This window comes from Sminthopsis crassicaudata, chromosome 2 (genome assembly GCF_048593235.1).
Source record: "Sminthopsis crassicaudata isolate SCR6 chromosome 2, ASM4859323v1, whole genome shotgun sequence".
Classification (NCBI taxonomy): Eukaryota; Metazoa; Chordata; class Mammalia; order Dasyuromorphia; family Dasyuridae; genus Sminthopsis; species Sminthopsis crassicaudata.
The window spans coordinates 316617488-316642635 of NC_133618.1; the positions used below are offsets into that span (position 1 = coordinate 316617488).

Consider the following 25148-nt stretch of genomic DNA (forward strand, 5'->3'; position numbering starts at 1 on the left):
GGATGGTGAAGAGCATTGAGATCATGTCTTAGGATGATTGGTTGAAGGAACCAAGGATATTTATAAAGTCTTGAGAAGACTTAGGGAAAACAGGATAGTTATTCTTAGGTATTTAAAAGGCTGTTTCTAGTGGAGTGACAAATAGAGAGGAAGTATAAGATCCGTGCTTTACTCCAGAGGGCCAAGGTAAGAAAAATGGTGAAATTACAGAGAAACCAATGTAGAGTAAATTTAAAGAGCAACTTAACAATTAGAGTTATTTAATTCATCCCTATTTTATTTTATTATTATATTATATATTAATTATGTTTATGTATATTATATCTAATATTATATATGTTAATTATTCCTATTTTACCATGTTTTATAATTTCTAATTCTGTTCATTATCCACATCATATTTTCATTCCCTCTGATACTCAGTTATTTCCCAGGCCATTATCCTTGTATTGACTATACATATCACTCTTCCTTAACTTGATCCTTTGGTGAAGCAACTCTATTTTCTACTCTCAAATGTTTTTTTCCACTTTTCCTGTCACTGATCACCCCTTGTCAAATCACAACCCTAAATTATTCCCATCTTCCTTCTTCTTCTCCTCCTTTGTTTCTATGCATATGCTCCTGAACACAGCTGGAGGAAATCACAAAATTGTGTCAAGTAGGTCCACCAAAAATTTAAGTTATCTGATTTCAACTGGACTCTCACTGCAGCAAAGCAATCATTTTACTTCAACCCAGTTTATTGATTATTCCACTCTTCATGGTGGCTGTTCCAAAGCTCATATCTCCTCAAGCCTTCCATAGCATCTTCTCCTTCAACTCACTAAGGTGAGGATTTCACTGAATACTTGACTGAAAATACTGAGGCTAAAAAACCCTAATGATGGTCATAAAGAGTCAGATATAACTGAACAACAATAACTAGCAGTTGAGGCTAATGGGAAAGTCCTCTTACAAAAGGTCCAAGTTGAGTTGAGGAACCCAGGAAAGCTAAAGGGTGATTTCGAGACTAGAGAATATTCCAGCCTGGAGATAACCAGTAGCAAGGCTTGGAACATCAATAGGTTAGCATGTCTGGATTATAGAATTCCTGAAAGAATAAGTAAAAAGAATGAAAATGGTGGGAAAAGGCAAATTATGACAAGTTTTAAATGCTAAATAGAGACGTTTAATTAGGTCTTGGTGTTAATAAGGAATCATCAGATTTTGGAGTAGGGAAAGGATATGTTCAGGTCTGTGTTTAAGAAATACCTTCTTTGAGACAGCTAAATTCTAGTTCTGGCTCTGGGATAAACTCACTGCATGATCCTGAACTCACCTCATTTCAATATCCTCTAGAAAATAAAACATAGAACTCAATGACTTCGAACATTCTAAGATATAGTATATATTCTTGAATGTTTCTCTCTCACAATTCTGGCATTTGTGTTCCTGTGGTCCAAATAGGCACTTAATAAATAGTTATTGGTTAAAAAAAGAAAAGCCTTCTTTGGCAACTAAGTAATGATGAGTCGGAATAGGGAGAAATTTGAGATGAGAATACTAATTAGAATGTTATTGCACAATGAGAGATGATAAAAAATTAGACTGGGGTGGTAACTGTGCAAATGGAAAGAAGACATTGTTATGAAGGTAGAAATGATAACATTTGACAATGGATTGGATATATGGAGTGAAAATTAGGGGTCAAGGTTGACATCAAAACTAATGATGTCAAATGACTGGAAGGATAGCGGTTCAGAATTAAGTTAAGAAGAGAGGATTGAGGGGAAAAGATAATGGGTTCTGTTTTAGACATGTGGAATTTGATATATCTTCAAGATATTCAAGGAGGGGATAATAAGAGGAGTGGTGGATTAAGGGGCCAAGAAAGAAAAAGGAAGGAAGGCAGGAAGGTAGAAAGGCAGGAAGGAAAAAATTAGGATACAGTTATTGGGATATCCAGAAGATAGGTAAATACACACACACACACACACACACACACACACACACACACACACACACACACACACACACACATATATATATATATATATATATATATATATATATATATATATATATAATTATCTGCAGAAATGGCCAGCTGCTAATGCTTTCCCCTTCTAAGATAATTCTATTGATTATGTCTCTAACTTTCACAGATCTAGTTATTTATATGTTTTCCTTCAAATAGAATGTGATTTATTTGAGGGTAGGACTTTCTTTTTGCCTTTCTTTGTATCCCTACTTTTTAGCACTAGAAGTAACTAGATGGTGAATAGATAGAGTTTTGGTGAATTGAGTGCTGGGCCTGGAATCAGGAAGACTTGAGTTGAAATCTGGTTTTTACTAGCTATTTTACTAGCTATGTAATCCTAGGAAATTTCCTTAATCCTGTTTGCCTCAGTTTCATCATTTGTACAGTGAATTGGAGAAGGAAATGGCCAACCACTTCAATATCTTTGACAAGAAAACCCTAGTGAGACATGACTAAACAACAGCAACAACAACTTAGAACAATGTCTGACACATAGTAATCATTTAGTTAATGTTTGTTGACCAAATGACCAACTGAATTTTTTGAAATTTATTTTCTTAAAATCTAAATTGCATGTTAGAATATGCTCATCTTTTCTTTATTTTTTCTAATCGCAAACTAGAAGAGTCCTCATTTCCTTACAATGTTTCTATCATTTCCACCTAGAAACCAATTCCCTACTTTGTTTGTGATGATCAATCAGATCCAGAATAAAATTTCTTACCTTTGATTTTTCTATCTTTTGAAGAATGAAATTATTATTAAAGCAAGCCAAATAGTTATTAGTTGCTCTACTTTTGTTAGAAAATGAGTTTCAGCAGATATCTGGATATTTGAAACCTTTCATTATTAGTATATCTATTTCCTAAATTTCTTATCTGTACTATGTTCTGATGGTAAAATCGTCCTTGTTCTTCTCTTAATTCATCTTCACTCAAGTACTTCCCACTATATTCCTTCCTTCTGGATTTTCTTCCATGAGTACAGTTTTTTAATATACAATATTGCTTCTTTTACTTCATCATGTTTAACTTGAATATACTGTACTTATTTCTTCTCCCTATATCAGACCTGAATTTTATCCCACTAAATCTCAAGTGATACCTTTGAGGACAAATTTGTCTTCTTGCAGGAAGATCTTGTTTTGGGCTTAAGTTTAGACATTTGTGACCAGTGATTTAACTGATGACTTCTTTCTTGGGTAAATGTCTGAGTCCAGACTTCTGACTCCAGGCCTGGCACACTCTACCTACTGTATCACCAAGCTGATCTGCAGAAATTCTGCCCCTATGGTATTCAGATTCATGCCCAAGATTTTACTACCTTGTCAATACTTTTTCTAGGTGTCTTCTGGTTGTTCCATTAAAGTTCTTGTGAATCACCAGAAGTAGTTCTCAATTGTTATGCATTTGAAAAATGGCAGCCTTGGTACCTCTGAGCAGAGTCATTCATTACTATCACTGTTCTCCTCCTGACCATTACTGGGTGATCTCTCACCAGTAAGGTTTTGGTGGTTCTACTTTTTCATTCCTTACTGGACCTGCAGCAATCCCTTTGTTCTCAGAGCATCTAACTCCCTCCTCTTTAGGAAAAGACTCAATTTTGTTTTGATTTCAAGTGTACAGTTGTAATATTCCTTCTTTTCTCTCCCTTTTGTGGCATTCTTCTACTTTCCAGATTTTTTTAAATTAAAGCTTTGTATTTTGAAAACATATGGACAGATAATTTTTCAACACTGACCCTTGCATAGCCTTGTGTTCCAAATTTCCCCTTCTTCTTCCTCCCCCCTCCCCTAGATGGCAAGCAATCCAATATATGTTATACATGTTAAATCCAATATATATATATATATATACATATATGTGTACATATATATTATATATATATAAACATATTTCTACAATTATCTTACTGCATAAGAAAAATCAAATCAAATAGGAAAGAAAATAAGAAAGAAAACAAAATGCAAGCAAATAACAAAAAGAGTGAGGGTTATGCTGTGATACTCTCCAGACTCCTAACAAGGATCAAGGTTTTTCCACTTGAAGTTCCTCTTCAAATTTCCCTAGTTACCTCCTACCATCTTTTTTTCTTTCTCTGTGAATCCTCTTCATGAGTCCTCTTTAAGGGATTTGTTCCTGAATTCTCCTTTAGTTTCTTTATTTCTATTCCTTTTCAACTTGCTTTTACAAAATCTCTAATTTTAAAATTTCCTTTAAATTTTCTTCATTTTCCCCAACTTCCCCCCCTCCCATTTACTCTCTGGCCCTCTTTACTAGACTAAACTTCATAATTTCCTCTTTCTTCTTATCCAGCTCAAGTCCCTTTCCCATTCCCATAGCCTTCTCCCACACAAGCCAAAAATAGAATGAATAGTGAGTATTCCCCTTGGTGGAGGTTTCTAAGTAAAGTCTGAATTTCCATTTGTGTAGCATGTTGTAGAGGGGATTCTTTTTTCATCTTGGACTAGGTGACCACCTGAGATCCTTTCCAATTGTAGAAATTGTTTACATGTTGTTTCTGGATACTATGGTTTTAATACTTCACACATTACCTCCTTCCTCCATCAATCAGGTGAGTGTTTATGGCCACTGGAAGCATTGCAAAGATTGGTTCTGGGAACCCTGTCAGTTTAACCCCAATGGATGCTTTATCCTCTATTAACTGCTTTGTTTCCAGAACTCCAATACCTGCTCTTTCCCCTAAGCTAAAGATGGAAGTCAATATGCACTTTAAATGCATATGATGATAGCATTGAAAGGGAGGTGAAAATCTGAGACTCCATGCAGTTAATCCTCATCATTTTAAAAGATGAGTAAATTGAGAGAGAGAATATTGTCTTCCAAAGTTATACAGGCAGTGGTGGAGCCTGGATTCCAAACCAATTCTTCTGATTCCAAATCCAGTGCTCTTTCTATTAAAATACATTATCTGCTATGTCCCACAATGTCTTTGAGGAGGGAGGTGCTGTGAAGGATTTGAGGTGTGCTGGTGTGCTGGAGTCAACTTGCACCTGCAAGAGCCAATTGTTAAATTTTCAGTGTGAGCATTTATATCTTAGAAGTACTCCCAGTGTTGCCTATAGTTTTCTAACTTCAGATAACCATTCAGTCCTTTTAATTTGTATTATTATACTTTGCAAATGACTCAGCTCAGTATTCACTGTATTTTGTCCTTGGGCAAATAAGAGAAAGTAATATTTTATAATTCAAATTCTTCCCCCACAATCTCAGTGTTCTTTCTAATGTCCCTATTTCTTTCCCCAAATTTTCAATCTTAGAATGATCCTCTGTTCATACTTTTCTTATCTTTACTCCCCTACCCTATATTCAGTTGCCTAGTCTTGTTGGTCCAACATCTTAACATTTTTAAAAACCAGCCCCTTCTTTCCACATGAGTGGCCACTGCCCTGGTTTATGCCGTCATCATTTATTGGTTGACTATCGTGATAACCTCTTTTTTGGTCTCTGTACCTCAAGTGTTCTCCTTTTATAATCTGTCCAGAGCTGCCAAATTGATATTCCTAAAGTAAAGTACACAATTTATATTATTTACAAGGCTTGGAGGTGACATGGTTCCAATTCTGGGACTTTCCTGGGCTGCTTTTCAATAATGTATCTATGTCTTCTTCCCTCAAGATAGGGGGAAAAAAGAGTGGATAGTAAATATCCTTCAAAAGATGCTGACAAAATACATACACAGCGATGGAAATCAGCTGATGCCTGGTGGGAGAAAAGGCTTCTAATTTAATTAAAAATAGCAACAAAAGAGTCTTGAGACAAAATTTTTTCTTGTACTTTCTGGACTAAATTCAGAGATAGTTCACTGCAATCAATTGGGTACCTTTCAACTTCAAAATACTTGATCTATGTTGAGAACCAATATTACAGGAATAGTCTGGAAAATTGAGGTACAAAATTATTAAGTAAGTTTCTTAGAGGAAACCCAGAAAATTCATGATGAAACCAAGAAAAGTACCCTTTTAAAAATATGTGGCTTTAGCCCTTTGTTGGATAGGAGTTGTTATTAGACATGTGTTGTAGGCTGGGGAACCCAAGTAGCTAGGAAGGAAGAGATAGAAGTGATTTCAATATCAAAGACAAAGTCAGTTAGGAAGATCAAACCAAGTAGAATTTAATTTAGTAGACAATCAGAATAGGAAGAACTTATAGGTGAGAAAATGACTTCTAGATGACTTTGGGTATCACATGTTAGGAAGAAACATTAAAGAAAGGAGGATGTAAAAGTGTGGGAAAAAATTAGAACTTATTAAAAAAAAAGACAAGACATAATAAGACCATTATCTATTTTTCATCTTTATACTTTTTTCATGAGAATAACCCATATATCCATTAAGGACATTTATGATAAAAGCATTAGAAAGGAGTAAGTAGAATTTTCAAAATATATTCCACAGAAAACCATATATTTACAATAACACAACAGATTGAAGCATGTAGGGAATATAAGATCCTACTATATTTATTATTTGTTGACAGTAAAAAATATTCAGATGAACAGAATGTTGTCTCAAAAACTAACAAGGTGTCTCTTAAGGATTATGTCAACATCATAGAAGATGTCTTGAAAGATATAACAATAGAAAAAGCTTTGTGGGACTCAGATTTTTAATATCACACAAGGGATAAAAAAAGAAGGAGGAAACTCTTCAAAGATGATTGCTTTTGTTATGGTGGAGGGCTGGCAGAGTCCAAGTGACAGAGGAATTCCAAATAGGTGGTGAGGTTTTCCTGATGCTTTTGTTTGTAAATGGGATTATCCTGATGGCATCATTCCCTGGAACATTACAGAGCCTACTAATCATTCAAAAGAGTTTGGCCTAATTGTTTACACAGGAAAAACCATAGTTGAAGAATGCTTCTTGTCCTGACTATGACACGGAATTAGATGGACAATCTATAGAGCTCATCCATCAGTCCGTATATCTAGGACAGACATTGCAAATAGATAATGAGCTGGGCCCAGAATGAACAAGAGGCAGAGGAGTTGGAGTGCTTTGGGGAAATTATGTGGCGCTTTTAATGATTCTAAGTTTTTCCTGAAACAAAGGCCCATTTTTATAATGCCAATTTTTTTTTTCGATGAAGCTATAGAGCTGTGAGTCATGGAATGCTACCATCTCTGAAGAGCAATAGGAAGGCATGTGGTGGGCGTAAGCTGGCTGTGACACATTACAAATGAGAAATTACACAGGAAAAGCTGTGTGAGGGATGTCATTGGGGAAAAATAGGCCTGCGGGGGAAAAAAGATGAGTTCATCACAGGTAGTGAGGGATAATTGATGGACAACCTGTGCACTCCACTATTATCCCCACAATACTGAGAGAATAGTAGGAAGCCTCCATCAGGGTAAATGGCACATTTTGTAGTGAATTTGTGGGAGAACTTAGAGGAGACTCACATAGACTAGGCAGACTGAATGAGTTGTAATCTGCATCTTTTGATTTCCTCAACCCACGTTGAGGAAATCAGGGATCCTTTGAATTTTCATATGTCAAAAATTGAAGCATCTAGAGAGAGGTAATTAGGATAATGAGATCAGAAATAATGTCATGCCACGAGAGTTGGGAGCTCTCTGACCATCCTTTTCCCTCAGAGACACACAGCCAGGCTGCTGTTTTGGCCAGAAAGAAGTTCAAGTTAGCCATTTTCCAATATCCTTTTTGGCTTTTCCTAGAGTCTATTGTCTCTATCACTAATCTAATCTACATAATTTACATTAGGATTGGTTGGAGGAACTGGGGATTTTTAGTTTGGAGAAAGGAAGACTTAGAGATACATGATGTTTCTGAATATTTGAAGGGTTGGCTCAGTTGGCAAAACTAGGAACAATGGATAGAAGCAACATGGAGGCAGATTTTGGTGCAATGTGAAGAACATTTTCCTAACAACGAGAGTTGTCTAAAACCAGAATGTGTTGCCTCAGTATATAAAAAGTACCCCATCATTGGAAGGCTTTAGGCAAGGGCTGGTTGACCATTTCTAGATCTCATATAGCACAGTCCTGCTTTAAGTGGAAGCTGGAAGATTATAGGAGAATTGAATTAGCTCAGAAAAAACATGAGGTGTACAAAATTAGAGAAACTGTACCAAAATATTCATATGGACTGTGGCAGAGTGCTCTGAGCTTGTATTGTCAGACACACTGTAACTTGACTCTAACATAGTGATGTCATTTTAGTTCTCTTCAAGAATGAAGGACAACAACCTATTTAGACTGAAAGGAACTTTATGTGTCATTGAACCCAACCTCCCATTTTACAGATTGTGAGACTGAGGTTGAATTGAGGAGAAGTCACATGGTTATTAAGCATCTAAAGTTGCATTTTAATCCAGGTTTTCCTTACCCAAGTCTGGAATTTCATCCACTGTACCATCTAGTTATCTTTAGACTACATGACTCCTGAGATCCTGGGATGTTGCTTTCTTAGGATGCTGCCATGTTGAAAGTGTGTGTTCATTTCGTGAACATTTATAAAGCATGTGTTATATTCAAGGCAAGATTCCAGTCATTGGGAAAATGAAGAGATACCTAAGAGCAACTATGGGTCCTGCATAAGGGGCCCTTCATATTTCCCCAAATAAAGGGAAGACTGAATTGACTGCTTTGCCCCACCAACTGCTCCAGTCCCTAGTCAGATCCAAACACCGCAGATGGGAAAAAGCTTCATCCAAGTTCCCTGTTTTTGAAAACCCTGCATCTTAATTAGTTTCCTACCACTTTGATACATGCCCTACATTCTAATAGTCTTCAACCCACTGTGTCTTTTCCCACCATTTACTCTCTGATATTAGTACTGATCTCTTTTCATCTCAAAACATCCTCCTCACTCTTCCAACACCCTCCCAGCTGAGGAGCAACTTAAAGAACCCTGATGTGGCAAGTATGAATCCTGAGATGGATGAGCTTGTCAAGCTGCTTTGCCCTCCCCCCATTGCTTCCCTGTGTTCCACTATGGATGGTGACTAAAGCTGGGGGAGGGGGGACTGGAGGAAGGCAAAGGAGAGGGCTAGAAAATCTTATAGCCAGGTGGTGGAGAATGGACAACGTGACCTTCTCCCGGCCTGTAGAGGAGTCCAGCTTTGTCCTTCTGTGGGAGAAGGACACTCAGACATTCCCTCCCTCCACCCCTCATCATCCCCACCCCTCATCTGTCAGTGTTTATCTATCTCTTGGAGTGGGACTTGCCTGAGCTTGGTACGGCTGGGAGGATGGATGCCTCCAAGTGCATCAAGGGGAAATGACCAGTCATTTATCTCTTTACTGCAGTGTCAGAGTCTGCAGCCATCAATCTTGGCACAGCAGCTTGAGTTGGACTCATTATTCGGGGAGCAGGGGGAGAGACATGCAGGCGATTTCATCTCCCCCCTTCTGCCTTCCATTATTTGTTCAGGGATGAACCTTCTGCTGTTGCCATAGCTTTAGTAAAGGAGATGAGAGGGGAGCAATCATGGAGAGAAAATTTAATAATAATAATAAATAATGATAATAGCCACCATTTATATAGTACTTTAAGGTCTACAAAGTGCTTTGCAAATATTATCTCATTTTGTCTTCACCATAACCCTGGGAAGTAAATACTATTATCCCTTTTTTACAGTTAAGGAAACTGAGGCAGAGGTTTTGTGTGTGTGTGTGTGTATGTGTGTGTGTGTGTGTGTGTGTGTGTGTGTTAGGTAACACAGGTAAGCAGTGTTTGAGGCCAGATTTGAACTCACCTCTTCTTGATTCCAAGTCAAGCACATCTCATGTACTTTCCCAGAATCTCCTTGCTTTCTGCAAAGAAAAAACTAAGGATAGTAGGAAGGCCTACTAAAGGTTGAGTTGCATTGAATATTCCATGTATTGTTGAGAATTTGTTTTCTTAACTATTTTTATTTATTCATTTTTTTCTTCACAAAAGCTTTTTTATTTTTCAAAACATATTCATGGATAATTCTTTAACATTAATCCTTGCAAAACTTTGTGCTCCAATTTTCCCCTCTTTCCTCTCTCCCCTCCCCCAGATGGCAATAGTCCAATTAAAAAGAAAACTACATCTATAATAACTTCAAACTTGGTGAGTATTATTTAGCTAAGCAACATATTCATCGGGATGAAATGAAGTCATATTATCTATTCCCATTTTAAAGGTGAAGTAACCAAATCAGAGAAAGGTGAAGTTCTTCTTTGGCAGTGCATCCAGAATTCAGATTCAAGTTCTGTAGATCGCACTCCCTTTTGTTTTACTCTACTCTACATCTGACACTCTACCTGGTTTCAGTTCTAGGTACAGGATGTCCCCCCCCAGGACAAGCTTACCACCATGCTGTTCACTCAAGACTTGACTGCCACCCTATTCTCAGCCTCCTCTTTCCTCTGAATGGAGTACCAAATGTCTTCCAAATGTTGTCCCTTTTTTAGAAAGCAGAAATTAGACTCTCGGATCACTCCACTTTTCAAATGTTGCCCTTCCTGGTCTCCATTCCATGCCACAAGATTCCTCATCTCTTTTTTCTTCTCTATACTGGGTACTCCCTAGTATCCTATTACCTTCCCCCTCTTCTGTCTCCTTTGGAATTCTCAATGATTAGCACAGTGCCTGACATGTAGGTGCTTAATAAATGTTTATTTGAGTAGATTGTATTGTGTTTCAATTAACTTGCTTTATCTGCCTTTTGATGATATAATCTTGGGCTATCCTCATCAACTATAGGCTGTTGGGATGTTGGTGCAGAAATACTTTAGGATGAGGAGGTTAAGTATTTTAATACTGTTCTAGAGTTTATTTGTAGCATAAACTTGGGCAATTCATTTAACCTCACCTTGAACTCATTTCTTTTTCTGTATAAAAGGGGATAATATCTACTTTAGCAACTTTATTGACATGTAAGGATCAAATGAGGTCATGTCTATGAAAACACTTTGTAAACTATAAATTTCTATGGAAATATCATATAGTTTTATTATATATTATATGTAGAGTATGTATCATTATTAATATTATACATTACAATGTCATTAAATTTCTATTATATGTTATATAACACTATGTGCAATGTAATATTACATACATTATTATCATACCTCTCTTTCTCTGCCCCATGATGTGGGAAGCAAGGGTTTCAGGTCACAGGACTTTCTTTTTCTTAACTCCCCTTTCTAAACCCCTGGAGGGCTCTCCTTTCCTACTGTCTCCTGGCTTTTTTCAAGATTTAATTCAAATTAAGTCTACAATTCCAATGATCTTGTGATAAAGAGAGCCATCTACACCCAGAGAGAGGACTATGGGAACTGAGTGTGGACCACCACATAGCATTCTCACTCTTTCTGTTGTTGTTTCTTGCATTTTATTTTCTTTCTCATTTTTTCCTGTTTGATGTGATTTTTCTTGTGCAGCAAGATAATTGTATAAATATGTATGAATATACTGAAGTTAACATATATTTCTACCAGTTTAACATATATTGGATTACTTGCCATCTAGGGTAGGGGGTGGGAGAAGGAAAGAGAAAATTGGAACACAAGGTTTTGCAAGAGTTAATGGTGAAAAATTATCCATGCATACGTTTTGAAAATAAAAAGCTTTAATTAAAAAAAAATTAGGGGATGTCTACTCTCCACACTGCTAATTTCTAACTCTGAGATCAATTTCAACTGACTCTATCTATGTATCTATCTCTGTATCTCTGTATCTACTTATCTATCTAATACATATTTAGTTACTTGCTTACTGTTCCCTCTGTTACAATATGACTTTTTGACCATGTTTTTGCCTTTTTTGGTATCTTCAGCATTTAGCACAGTGCCTGGCACTCAGTAAGTGCTTGATAGACAACTAGCTAGATTAGAAAGCAACTTTGGAAGTCTAGGAACATTGGCAAGGAAAGAGGAGGCCTTTTTGCCTGAAAAATATTTCAAATGCCAAAGAACAATATCTCAAAATCTGAGGCAAGGCCCCTATGCCCCCATCAATTGAAACTGGATTTATTAGTTGCATGTCTTGCATTATCTGTGTTCAGATGTTCTACTTGGTTTGTAGAAGGCAAGACTTCTTTCAGCATTTGGATGGACTTTGAAATTTTATCTACTCACATATTGCTCCCCTCCTTTAAATGTAAGTCATCTGTCCCACTCCTATTTCTTGCTTTTCATTTCCTTCTTCCTCCAATTCCCTTCTCTTTTTGCTATGTTAATGTTTTCATCTTTTCTCTCAACACAAACCTGTGCATTTTCTTTGAGATTCACAATAGTTTTTCCTTTTATTTTTAAAAATAATTTTTATTGATCTTTTGGGTTTGTTTTTACATGGCAGTCATTTCTGGAAATGTCCTTACATTCTTTTCCTCTAAAGTGAATCCTGTCTTGTAACAAAGAAAAGCAGTTAAAATATCTGATACCTGTGACCATATCTGACAGTGTGGACAACATTCTCCTGATATTTCTCTACTGAGAGGAGGTAGTTATGGTTCATTTTCTGTTCTGTGGGACCATTACTGGCTTTTCATTTTCTTAGAATTGGGTTTCCTTTTTAGTGATCTTTTAATTAGCATCGTTCTGGGTGTTGTGTATACTATGCTTTGGTGGTTTATTTTGCTCTGCATTGATTCATACATCTTCCATATTTCTCAGAATTTCTTACATTCATCATTTCAATGATGATTGTATCACAATGATATCCCAATTACATTTATATATCATAGCACCCCTCCCCAGCTATTCTCCAATTTTTATTCTTTGCACCTGTTGTCTCTATTTCTATTCTGCTTCTGAGGTACTATAGATATGAAAAAACTTCATTCTGGTTTCTGGGTATGGATATATATTATCAGTGACCTATGGACATGTCCCAGAACTGGCACTTCAGCCATTGTGATTCTTTCATGAGCTTTTTCAAAGCCTTTGGGAGTTGTCTGAGGTATATAATTTGGGGCCATGAAGCTTTGCTGCAGAACTAGGGTGCTCCATACCCTGCCAATCTGTGACTTTTCATTATCCTCTTCCCTCCCACTTTGTTCCCCTTTGGTATACTCTAGCTCATTCATTCTAGGGGAGACTGCTCCATCATGTCAACTGGGACGGGGTTAGAAGTTTTTAGGAAATAAGTGCTTTCTTTTGGGGAGGATTAATTTAATTCAGAAGGAGGGAAGAATCACTATTAATTCCATGAGCTATTTTGTTTATCTTTCCTTTCTGTCTTCTGTAACCTTGTCTTCCATCTCCCCCATTTCTGTTCTCACCCCATCTTAATGTTTGTTCATCCTTCAAGAACTGGGCCCTCATTGGCTAGTCTCCCTCATTATACAAGGCTGCATTTTATTGGCCCAATAATGAGTCCAATGGTTAGTTTGCTTTGACACTGTGGGTGTTTTCCTGTGGCTCAGGCCATTGGTGAAATGAACTGAGCAGTCTCATATTAACCTCCAGGGGCATATTTGTATAACAGGCCTTTGGGTGATGAAGCATATCCCTGAGCTTCCAGACAAGGGGGGGGCAGGGATGGATGCATCTTTAGTATCTGTTACAAAGGAAAGCAATGAGGAGTACTGAGAAATCACCTCCCCTCATGTAGAATGGCAAAATAAATAAGAAAGTGGGGGATTTTGGGGTATGTGTGTGCAGAGAGATACAACTGCAATCAGAAATGTGAGTTGTAGTGCCCTCACTGAGTGTTCCATCACTACTCAGCTTTAATAATAACAAAGGAGGCAGCACCTAAGAAGATGGAGCCTGGGTGAGCAGTCAACTGACCGGTTCTATTCCTGGCCCAGCCATTGTCTTATGACAGAACCTTTCTGGGTCCCAGTTTCCCCTTCTATGAAGTGAGCGGTAACAAAACCAGCTCCTTTTTTCTCCTCGCAGGGAATCTGATATGGTAGAATGAGATAAAGACCTCGAGGTTTCTTTTGCTCCTTAAAATGATGTGTAAATCCAAGGAAGTACTCAGAATTCCAACTAGTAGGGGACATACTGCCTTTTTGTGTGTGTGTGTTTAAGAAAAGCTAAAGGAACTAAAGGGGGGGAGGAATCTTTTTCCCTCCCCCCTTTCTCTTTCTATAATATGCATATATATATGTATGTATACATATATGTACACACATATATGTACATACACTCCCCCTAATCATTTAAGCAATAAAATTTTCTCCTATTGTTTAAAGCTTTTCCACTCCACCCCCTCCTCCTTTACACCGTAACTCTATCTCCATGCCCCTGAGTCACAGAGAGAGCACATGATGGATGGACGGATGGATATGCCTTGTCTGGGTGTTTCACCACAATTTCCCTTGGGGCAGTCTGTCTGTTGGCAGAGCACAGAATCCCGAAAGATGGTATCTCTTGGAAACTCGACAGCTAACAGACAGCTCTTCTCTCTGTATATTTCCCCAAAGAAGAGCTGTCTTAATTTATTTCTTATATGGCATATTTTATTATAATCCTTATATGACTTTTGGGTTCCCAGGCCTGCACCCCGAGCTAAGGAAAAGAAAGAATGAAGCAGAGGTAGGGCTCTACATGCATGTGACATCTGTGGTGTTTGCATTTTTAAGTGACATGGGATTTTAATTACTCAAGGAGCTCCCATGTTGCACTTTGAGACTGATCTTGCCACATCCTATTAATGAGCTTAGTGGTTCCAGCCACCCAGTGGTAGCTCTTCTTTCTGTGAATTAACTGGCACACTCAGGTTGCTTATGCAATGTCCGTGGTTGTGTACGGTACTGTATGGCCTGTGAGTATGGCTAATACACAGGCACAGACACAGACACAGACACAGACACAGACACAGACACACACACACACGCACACACACACACACACAGAGCATCATCAATCTCGTATGTGTGTGTGTGTGTGTGTATGTATGTAAGCTTATATATGTATATATTGCTAGTAACCAATCTCCTATTTGTGTATAAATGTGTATATATATATAAAACACACATATATCAATACTCACCATTTTCATATATATATATAATATATATATAGATATAAATATATGTATAGATATAGATATAAATATATATATATATATGAAAATGGTGAGTATTGATATATGTGTGTTTTATATATATATATATATATAGATATAGATATAAATATATATATAGATATAGATATAAATATATACATATATTTATATCTATATATATGTCTGGAAGCTGTTGCATTTAATAGATAGGGTATTTTCTAATTTGTTTCTAAAGAGACAAGACTTTGCGTGGCTTGAATCATGTTTGTCTGAGATGGTTTATAATTTTTAAAATTGCGAAACTGATTGTTTTACACAGTAGCTATCTCTGGTGTGGTGGATTGTGTTGGAAGACACCCAACAAATATCTCTGTTCCCAATTAGAAATGAAAGCAGGACTGCATACCAGGGTCCAGTGAGGCTCCTGGCTTGAATGGCAATGGCTACTGCTTTTGCTTTGGAAGAGGAAATGATTTTTATATTAACAAATAGTGATATAAATATATGTATATGTATGTATATATTAATATAGCTTAAATATATTTATGTGCGTATATTTGTATTTGTCTATATATATTATATACATATATTATTTGTATATAGTTTTTGTATCCTTCCTCCCTTCCTTCTTCCTTCCCTCCCTCCCTCCCTTCTTCTCTCCCTCCCTCCCTCCCTCCCTCCCTTCCTTCCTTCCTTCCTTCCTTCCTTCCTTCCTTCCTTCCTTCCTTCCTTCCTTCATAACCCAACGACAGCTTAAACTGAACGTGTCCAAACTCAGCATCTTTTCTAGTAAATCCTCTTTTCAGAACCTGCTTATTTCTATCAAAGGCTCTACCATATTTCCAGTTTTGTTTTTAAAATTTTTATAATAGCTTTTTATTTTTCCAAATACATGTAAATATAGTTTCCATTTACCTTTGTATTCCAATTTTTTTTTCTCCCTCTCTCCCCTTCTGTCCTCTTTTCCAGACAGAAAGCAATTCAATATGGGTTAAATATGTGCAATTCTTCTAAACATATTTCTGTATTTATCAAGCTGTGCAATAAAAATCAGATCAAAAGAGAAAAAAAATGATAAAAAGAAAAAAGAACAAGCAAAGAACAAAAAAGATATCTTTGCCAAGAAAACTCCAACTTAGGTTACAAAGAGTTGGACACAACTGAAATGACTCAATAAAAAGAAAACTATCTTGATTCCACACCCTCCTTTACCTCAAATGTCTAAGTTGCCAAATCTTGTGTTTCTGCCTCTACAACATCTCATGCATCAGATATCTTTCCCCTCTTTTTTTTTTTTTTAACTCACACAGCTACTATTTTGGTTCAGATCCTTATCTCCAGTCTTCTAGATTGTTGAAACAGGTTTCTAATTGATCTCTTTACTCAAGTTTCTTCCCATTCCAGTTCACCTTACACATTGCTGCCAAAGTAATTTTCCCTAAGCACAGATAGGACCATGTGGCTTTCCTATTCAACCAACTCTAGCAGCTTCTTATTGCTTCTAGGATAAGCTAAAAACTCCTCTGCTTAGCTTTTAAAGAACTATAGAATCTGGCCCCAACCTATCTCTCCGGCTTTATTAGACATGATTCCCTCCCTCCTACTTTTTGATTCAGCCAAACCATCCTCTCTATTTCTCATACAGGATACTCCATCTCCTGCCTTTGTGCCTCTCATGAGCATTCCCTTTGCCTAGAATTCACTTCTTCTTTACTGCCTCCTCAAAGAGTGCCTCTTTTCCTTTAAGATGCAGTTCAAATATTATGTTGTATATCTTCTGATTCACTTGATTACTAGCTCTCTCTTCCTCCTAAACTACCTGGTATCGAACTATATTTTTAATGTATAAGTCAGGAAGATTTGAGTTAAAATTTGACCTTTGACATGTATTAGCTGTGTGATCCTGGGCAAATCACTCAATTTGCCTCAGTTTCTTAACTGTAAAATGGGGATAATAATAGCTTCTATCTCTCAGTCCTGTCATGGAATGAAAACTAGTACACTCAGGAAACTATGTTAGTCACTTTTGTCTAGATTGAATATTTCAATATATGCTTCCTTGGTCTTGATGTGCAACAATTTTATGATCTATATGTTTGTCATATTATATATATATATGTGTATATATATATATATATACATATATATATGTGTGTGTGTGCATGTGTATTAACATTTTATGTATAATATTTTATTTAAAATATATTACAATACTATATATTATAAAATATAATATTTTAAATATTTAAAACATTTATATAAACATTATATATGTATATAACTATATATACATCTTGAGTCTTTCTTAATACTCCACAATTTGACAGATGAAACAACTGAGTATAATAAGCCTAGATTAGAATCCAGGATTTCTGCCTCCTAGTTCAGTGCTCCATCTACTCCCCCATGCTACCTGGTGCAGAGGATTTGTGTTAAATTGAAAATGTGTAGGCCTAAAGTATTAGTTAATCCTTTCATTCACATGAGGAGATAAAAAAGAAAGACATGCATAGACTTCGAGTTTGACTTCACCTTATAAGTCTTTAACCAAGACTTATATCCTGCAAGATCTTAGACCTACTTTTTCCTTCTTACCTCTGATAACATCCCTGCCTCCTCACACCCCCCTTAGCCCTGTTATTTTCTTTTCTTTTCTTTTTTTTCAGAATCTCTCCCTCTACTGACCTCCATGGCTTCCTTTAAGTCCTAACTAAAATCCCATCTTTTAATTCTAGTGCCATACCTCTCATTCCCCCTGTGGGCAGAGATTGGGGGGTAGGTGGAGAAATCAGTTGCCTTTTCTTTTTGGCCCCAAGTGCTGTTTAACAGCAATGTTGGAAACTCATAGGTTTTGTAGGTCAGCTGGAATAATGTCCTTAGCCATCTTCTAGGTTGAAAACAATGAAATACAAATAGTCCCATTTAATTTGATTCTATTAGATGGATACAACTAGGAAAAGTTATGTTTGTATGAATATATATGCATGTAAATTTATTTTATTTTTAATAGTATTTTTCAAACACATGCAAAGATAGTTTTCAACATTTACCTTTGCAAATCCTTGTGTTCCAAATTGTTCTCCCTCTTGCCTCCTCTCTCTGCTCCCCAAGACAGCAATTTAATATAGTTTAAGCATTTGCAATTCTTCTAAATATATTTAAGAAAAATTATATTAACAAGTGATATGACATTATAACATTTTAAATCAGAATATTTAAAAACTGTTACATTGATTTTAGTCTACCATTTTGCCTATTTTTATCTAGTACATCCGTTGGTATGATAGGGCAGGCAAGTAGCACCCTGATAGAGGATAGTGCTGGACCTGGAGTCAGGAAATCTCAATTCAACTCCAGCTTCAGATACTAACCTTAGGCAAGTTACTTAACTCTGTCTCACTTTCCTCATCTATAAAATGATCTGGAGAAGGAAATGGCAAACTATTCCAGTATTTTTTGCCAAGAAAACCCCAAATGGGGTTATGAAGAGTTGAAAATAACTGAAATGAGTAAACAGCAATAATGTTGGCATAATGGACAAAAAGTGTGAGACTTGGAATCTCAAAGGCTTGAGTTCAGATCCCACCTTTGTCAGTACCTATTTGACTCTGGGCAAATCACTTAATGTTTTTGAACCTCAGTTTCCTCCTCTATGAAATGGGAATAATAGTACTACCTATTAATACCTATCTAGCAGGACTTGTGTGTTTCTTCAAATGAGAAAATATACATAAAACACTTTACAAATGTTAGCAAGTACTGTATGAATCTCATTAATTGCTATTATAATTATATTTATTGATATTTATTTTATGCTTTGATCAGCTGGACTAGAATGATGTGGGTTCATTTTGATTTTTTGGTTTTCATCCTCTTTTACCTCCTGTCTCTCAATTCACACCCCATGTAGCCATAGTGTTTAGTTACTAGTCTACTGGATTGGCTTGAAATAAGAAAGATGCACAAGGACCAGGCTTGGGGGTTTGGGGAGTGGTGGTCTTAGTAGGGTGACAACCACCGATTAGAGCATGGTGACATTGCCATTACTAAAATTATATCAAGCTGGCAAATATAAAGAAAAATATGGCCAACATCCACTATGACCTCAACTTCACCCTGTTTTTGTCATTATTCTGACTTTAAACTATCGTGTTTAATTTGGGACCTTGAGACAGAAAGATGGAAAATCTGAAGAAAGTCTAAAAAAGGGGCTTCCGCCTTTTTTTTCAGTACCTAAAACTAATGGCTCTAAGGAAATCTTTTTGTATCCTTTATTCAAAATGATAGAAAATAAATTCTAGAGTTTTCTATGCATATGCAAATTATTGAATTTCAAATATGCTTATTAACAAAATTATTATATTATTTAAAAGTTTCTTATACTCTTGTACTCTAGGTCAGGAATCCCTAGATTGTACAGAAAGAGGACAAAGTGGTACAACAAAAGGAATTGGAGTTAAGGTCCTTCCTTCCTTCCTTCCTTCCTTCCTTCCTTCCTTCCTTCCTTCCTTCCTTCCTTCCTTCCTTCCTTCCTTCCTTCCTTCCTTCCTTCCTTCCTTCCTTCCTTCCTTCCTTCCTTCTTTCCTTCCTTCCTTCCTTCTTTCATCACACAGCTGGAAAGTGTTAAATATCTAAAGTCACATTTGAATTCAGGTCCTTCCAACTCCAGAGCTAGTGCTCTATCCACTGTGTCATCTAGCTGCTACAGAATCCTTATTTTTCAAATAAGGGGTGGTGATGATAGAACTAAATGACCTCAAAGATTCCTCTGGCTCCAAATTCAATCTAAATTTGTTTTCTTACCATATCCCCTGAGGGATGGTTAGGTGGTACAGTAGATATAGCATCACACCTGGAACCAGGAGGACTCATCTTCCTGAGATCAATTCCAGCCCCCAACACTTGCTAATTATGTGATCCTGGGCAAGTCACTTCCCCCTGTTTGCCTCAGTTTCCTTATATGTAAAATGAGCTGAAGAAGGAAATGGCAATACACTCCAGTATCTCTGTCAAGAAAACGCCAGATGAGGTCATGAAGAAGAGATGGACACGAATGAAATGAATGAATAAAAAAATTCCCAACTGACTGTGCTTGGGAGAAACTAATACTATAATAGAGTCCTTCCCCTCTCTTCTTTTTTAAGTGAAGGGTTCTTGTTCCCTCCCACTTTACTTAACTATTCACAAGCAGTATCAAAGTCCATCATTTATTTCTGCTTTTTCCTGCTTTTCAGAAGTGGATCTGCCCTTAAAGAAAGATGGATTCACATCAGAAAGTACCACTCTGGAAGCCTTATTACGAGGTGAAGGGATTGAGAAAAAAGTGGACGCCAAAGAAGAAGAGAGCATCCAGGAAATACAGGTATAGACTTTTGAGAGGGGGGCGATTATTGGAGGGTTGTACTGATTCCTCCCCTACCTGTCCTGAGGTGAGGTGAGATGTCTGATCATGTGATCATATTCTGACAGATTGAACTCACAGGGATCATAGATTTAGAGATGAAGTAGATACTCTACCTCTTGATGTCCTTTCGCCAGTCCTTCCTATCTGGGATATTCTGTTGACCTCTTTGGCTTTCTTTAAATTCTAACTTAAATCTCATCTTTTATAGAAAGTTTTCCCCAATCCCTCTTAATTCTAGTACTTTCTTTCTGTTATTTTCTATTTACCCTATGTAAAGCTTGTTTGTATGTATTTGTTTGCATGTTGTCTTCTCTATTAAATAGAGTGTAAGCACCTTTTTTATTTAGCACGGTGCCTAGTACACAGTCACTTAATGTTTAACTGTTATCTTCTCCATTAGAATGTAAACTACCTGAAGGCAGAAATTGTTTTTCTTTTTTTTCCCCTGTATCCTCAATGCTTAGTAGAGTGCCTGGTATATAGCTGACACTTAACACATGCTCATTGATTGATTAAGATAGAATTCTTAGTGATTATTTAGTCCAAACTATTCATTTTATAGAGGAGTAAGAGAAGTTAAATAACTTTTGTTCAGGTTGGAGGCAGGAGAATCAGGATTTGAAGATAGGTTGATGTTAAATCTAGTGTTTTTTTCAACTGATTAAGCTTCCTTCTATTCTTGGGGAAGTGTCATATTCCCCAGATTTTATGTTTAAGTGAAAAATGAGACTTTTCATTTCCTTGTATTAAATTGGAGGCTGGTTCTGCTTTACATAATTAAAATTGGTCTAACTTTTAAAACATCATTCTCCACAAATATATTCACAGTCTACTATAATAATATAAATAACCATAGAGGGAGGGCAAAATACAGAGGTTTCTTTTCTTTTTTTAATTATAACTTTTTATTTACAAAACATATGCATAGGTAATTTTTCAACACTGACCCTTGCAAAACCTTCTGTTCCAAAATTTCCCCTCCTTACTCCCATCTCCTCCTCTAGATGACAGATATTCCAATACATGTTGATCATCGTATATCTTGTTGTTGCTATGTACAATGATCAGAGGTTTATTTTCCTAGAAATTATGTCTGTCTTTATGCAGCCCAAGGTCCTTTTAGCTTTCTTGACTGCCACATTATAGTGCTGACATATTGTGCTTGCAGTCTACTAACCTTCCCCCCAGATCTTTTCCAGAACAATTGTTGCCTAGCCATGTTGCTTATAACTTGTACTTATAAAACTGATTTTTATTCTCACTTGTAAAACATAATTTATTTCTATTGAATTCCATTTAATTAAGATCCATCCCAATGATCTAGTTTGTCAAGTTTCTTTTTGGAATACTGAATCTTGACAATGTTAGCTCTCCATCTCTGTTTTGTATCATTTGCAAATTTGAAGAGCAGATCATCTATACCTCTGTCCAAGACATTGATAAAAGCTCGGGATCAAACATAGATTTTTCTGGGATTTTCCACTGGTGATCTCCTAACCTACTGACACTTAGCCATTTCCCCTTTAGAGCCTTTCTAGCCAGCTAGCTCTGACTCCATTTAATTGTATCTAATCAATAATTCCTCCTTCTTTTTAACAAGAATAGTAAGAGATACTTTACTGAAAGCTTTGCTAAAATCTAGGCAAATTAGATTCATAATATTCTTCTACTAGTTTAGTAATCCTGCCAAAAACAGAAATGAGTTTAGTCTGACATGAGGTTGATTCTTTTAATTGCCGCTTCCCTTTCTAGATGCCTACCACTCATCTCTTTAATGTTCTGTCCTAGAATTTTCCTGGGGGATGAAGTCTATGGTTTGCAAATGGACTTTTCTCTTCCTTTTTTTGGAAAAAAAATTGGGATATTTACCCTTTCACCTTATGGTTATTACCCTGTTTACTAGGGCTTAGAAAATCACATTTGTCAAGTTTTTTGTTTGCTTGTTTGTTTGTTTTTGGTGACTTGAGAGTACAGTTTTTCTAAGATAAATGACTTGAATTCATTATAGGCAGTTTCTTTTATGATAGCCTTACTTATCTTGTTTTTCAACTCCCTCTGAATCATTTTTGTTCTCTCATTTCTGGACTAAGGTCATTATCCTTGACAGGGAAAATAGAAGCAAAATAAGATTTGAGCAGTTCTTTGTTGTCAGTTATCATTATTCCACCCACCAAATTCCTATCACCTAGCAAAACTCCTATCTCTTTTAAATTTTCCTTTTTCTCCCAATAAAGAAAAAAAACAACAACCCTTTTTTGGTGGCCCCAAGCTGCCTCCTCCAGCTATGTATCATTGTGAATTCTGGCACTTCTCCTACTGTTTCTATATGATGCTACAATCTTAAAATTCATTCTCCATCACACAGCTTTGCTTCTGTCTTCTGCACATTTTGTAGCATCCCCAGGAGTTCAAAGAGATTGATATCAGTTCTTTATTTATGTTATCTAATTTGAGGCTCATAACATCCCAGTTAGGTGCTATTTTATTAGTCCCATTTTACAGATGAAGAAACTGAGATAAACAGGAGTTAAGTGCCTTATCTAGGATCACACAACTAAGTAAGTGTCTGAGACAGGATTTGAATTCAGGTCTTCCTGATTTCAACTCCAGCATTGCCATCCAGCAGCTTCCTTTTGTAAAGCAGGACAATCTTCTTCCTAGAATATAATTAATATAATAATAAACTAATATTTAAAATAATTTGATATACACGTATGTATATATATATATAAACTTAAAAATACTATATATAAAATATAATTAATATAATAATAAAATAACATTTAGAATAATTTCATATGTATTTATACATTAGCTTATATAATTTTTTGACTTGTCAAAGTTAATTTCATCATTCAGAAGGAGGAGAAAGCAAGAAGAAATTCTGTTTTTGATCTAAGCATCACTAACAAAAATGAACTGGTGGCTGAAGTAGAAATGATGGGTCTCTGGTGGGGGTTTGAAGGGAGGAACTACTCCCTCTCAGACTTTATGAGAGAAAATGAAACCCTTGTTGGACTTTAGGGATGTTTCTTTCAACTTACTTAGAATGTTCTTTACCTTCATGATTCCAATTTTTAATTCTGGAGTCAAGTACCATATATAACAAATAAAACCATGCTAATCTTTTGGTAGGAGGCAATTCCACAGAGGGCTCAGATGCATCATATATTTGCTTACTGATTCTTGTTTGCTAAAAAGTATGCAGAAAGACCAGGATAGGTCTCTAATTCAGACAAGTTGGGGCAGGCTAAGGATTTGATATCTTTTTCCATGCTTAAGTAAAGCTTGGGTAAGTGGAATTACCACTAGGCAACAAAGCATTGGTGCTTATTAATGTGCTAGGACTTTACTTTACAAATAGTATCTCATTCGATCCTCATAATGAATCTGTGTTAGGTGCTATTTTTATTCCCATTGTACAATTGAGGAAACTGAGGCAAACAGAGTTAAGTGATTTGCACAGGGACACACAGCTAGCTGTTTGGGGATAAGTTTGAACTTAGATAATATCGACAGCAGGTCCAGTATTTATCCACCTTCTAGATCCTAGAAAGCATGGTTACAGATCTTTTCCAAATTATTCTATTGGTAACAGTTTCATATTCGATGGAATATTTCAAAGGCAGAATATTTTTCTTGCTCTTCTTGACTTCATCCCCTACATAAGGGTCTTTCTTGCCAATACCCTGTACCACATGTTGATGTTTAGGGCATTTAACAATAGAGAAGAAGACAGTCTGAGAGCAATCTTTTCTTGAAAAGTCAGCCTTATGTATGCTAGTGTTATGATCAACAACAAAAGCAGCCAATAGCATTTTTCATGGGTAACCTTGAAGTAGCAATATTAAACTTTTAAGAAAGAAAGGAGATAGTGGTGCAATACCGGGAATAGGGGTGGAGGTGGGGGAAAATGAAAAAGAGGCAAAGTTGAATAGAGGAACTCACAGCTAATTTCACATTTATTTTTAAAATTTAACTTGATTGGTAAATTCCCTGTGCATCCATATTGGTTTTTTTTTTCAGACAAATCCCATTTTTAATTCCTCTCTGGAATTGAGTTTCTATCCCTCTTAGGATAGCAATTTTAACTTTTAAAATTTTAATTTTTTGTGCTCTACCTATATTTCTTCTCTATCCTTTGGAATATCTTTTCCAGAAATTTAGATTACACATCATATTTTGCTCAGATTTGCTCATTTCACTCATAACCTCTGGGAGAGAATAGTTGTTCCCTTCTAACCCTTGTCAGGGATCCATCATTTTTACCTCAACCACCAGTTCTTTTTCTGTTAGCAATGCTTAGATTCAAAATATAATTTCTTCTTGTTTCTTCCTCCTTCTGAATGATGAAATTATCTTTAGGACAGGTCAAAATGTATAAGCTGCTGTATTTTAATAAGAGCTTTATTAGGTGTCTAGATAATTGAAGTCCCCCACCACTACCATGTGATGCTTCTATGCCAGGCTTGTATTCTATTTCCCCCAATCCTTATCTATTTATACTTTCTTTGCAGATGATCTGTGATATATTCCAGTGATAAAATCACTTCTGTTGATCCCTGCATTGACTTTGACTCAAATATTCTCCATCATGCTTCTCTACATGGGTTGATGGATTTCATTATATTGAGTATAGTTTGATAAAGAGCACTTCCTCACTATGTTTTTAAGTGAACTTATTAGATTTTGAATAAGATATATTCATCCATAGACATAGTCCAATAAAAGGTTTCATCCCATGA

The 25148-nt window shown here is 36.3% G+C and overlaps 1 protein-coding gene across 8 annotated transcripts in view; it reads left to right on the forward strand.

Moving 5' to 3' along the window:
- Positions 1–25148, forward strand: part of DPF3 (double PHD fingers 3) — a 397766-nt gene that overhangs the window by 212749 nt on the left and 159869 nt on the right. For all 8 annotated transcript variants that reach the window (XM_074290117.1, XM_074290119.1, XM_074290121.1 and 5 more), the window contains one exon: positions 20234–20361. In XM_074290117.1, coding sequence (XP_074146218.1) covers positions 20234–20361 — 128 coding nt within the window. The remainder of the gene's footprint in view (positions 1–20233; positions 20362–25148) is intronic.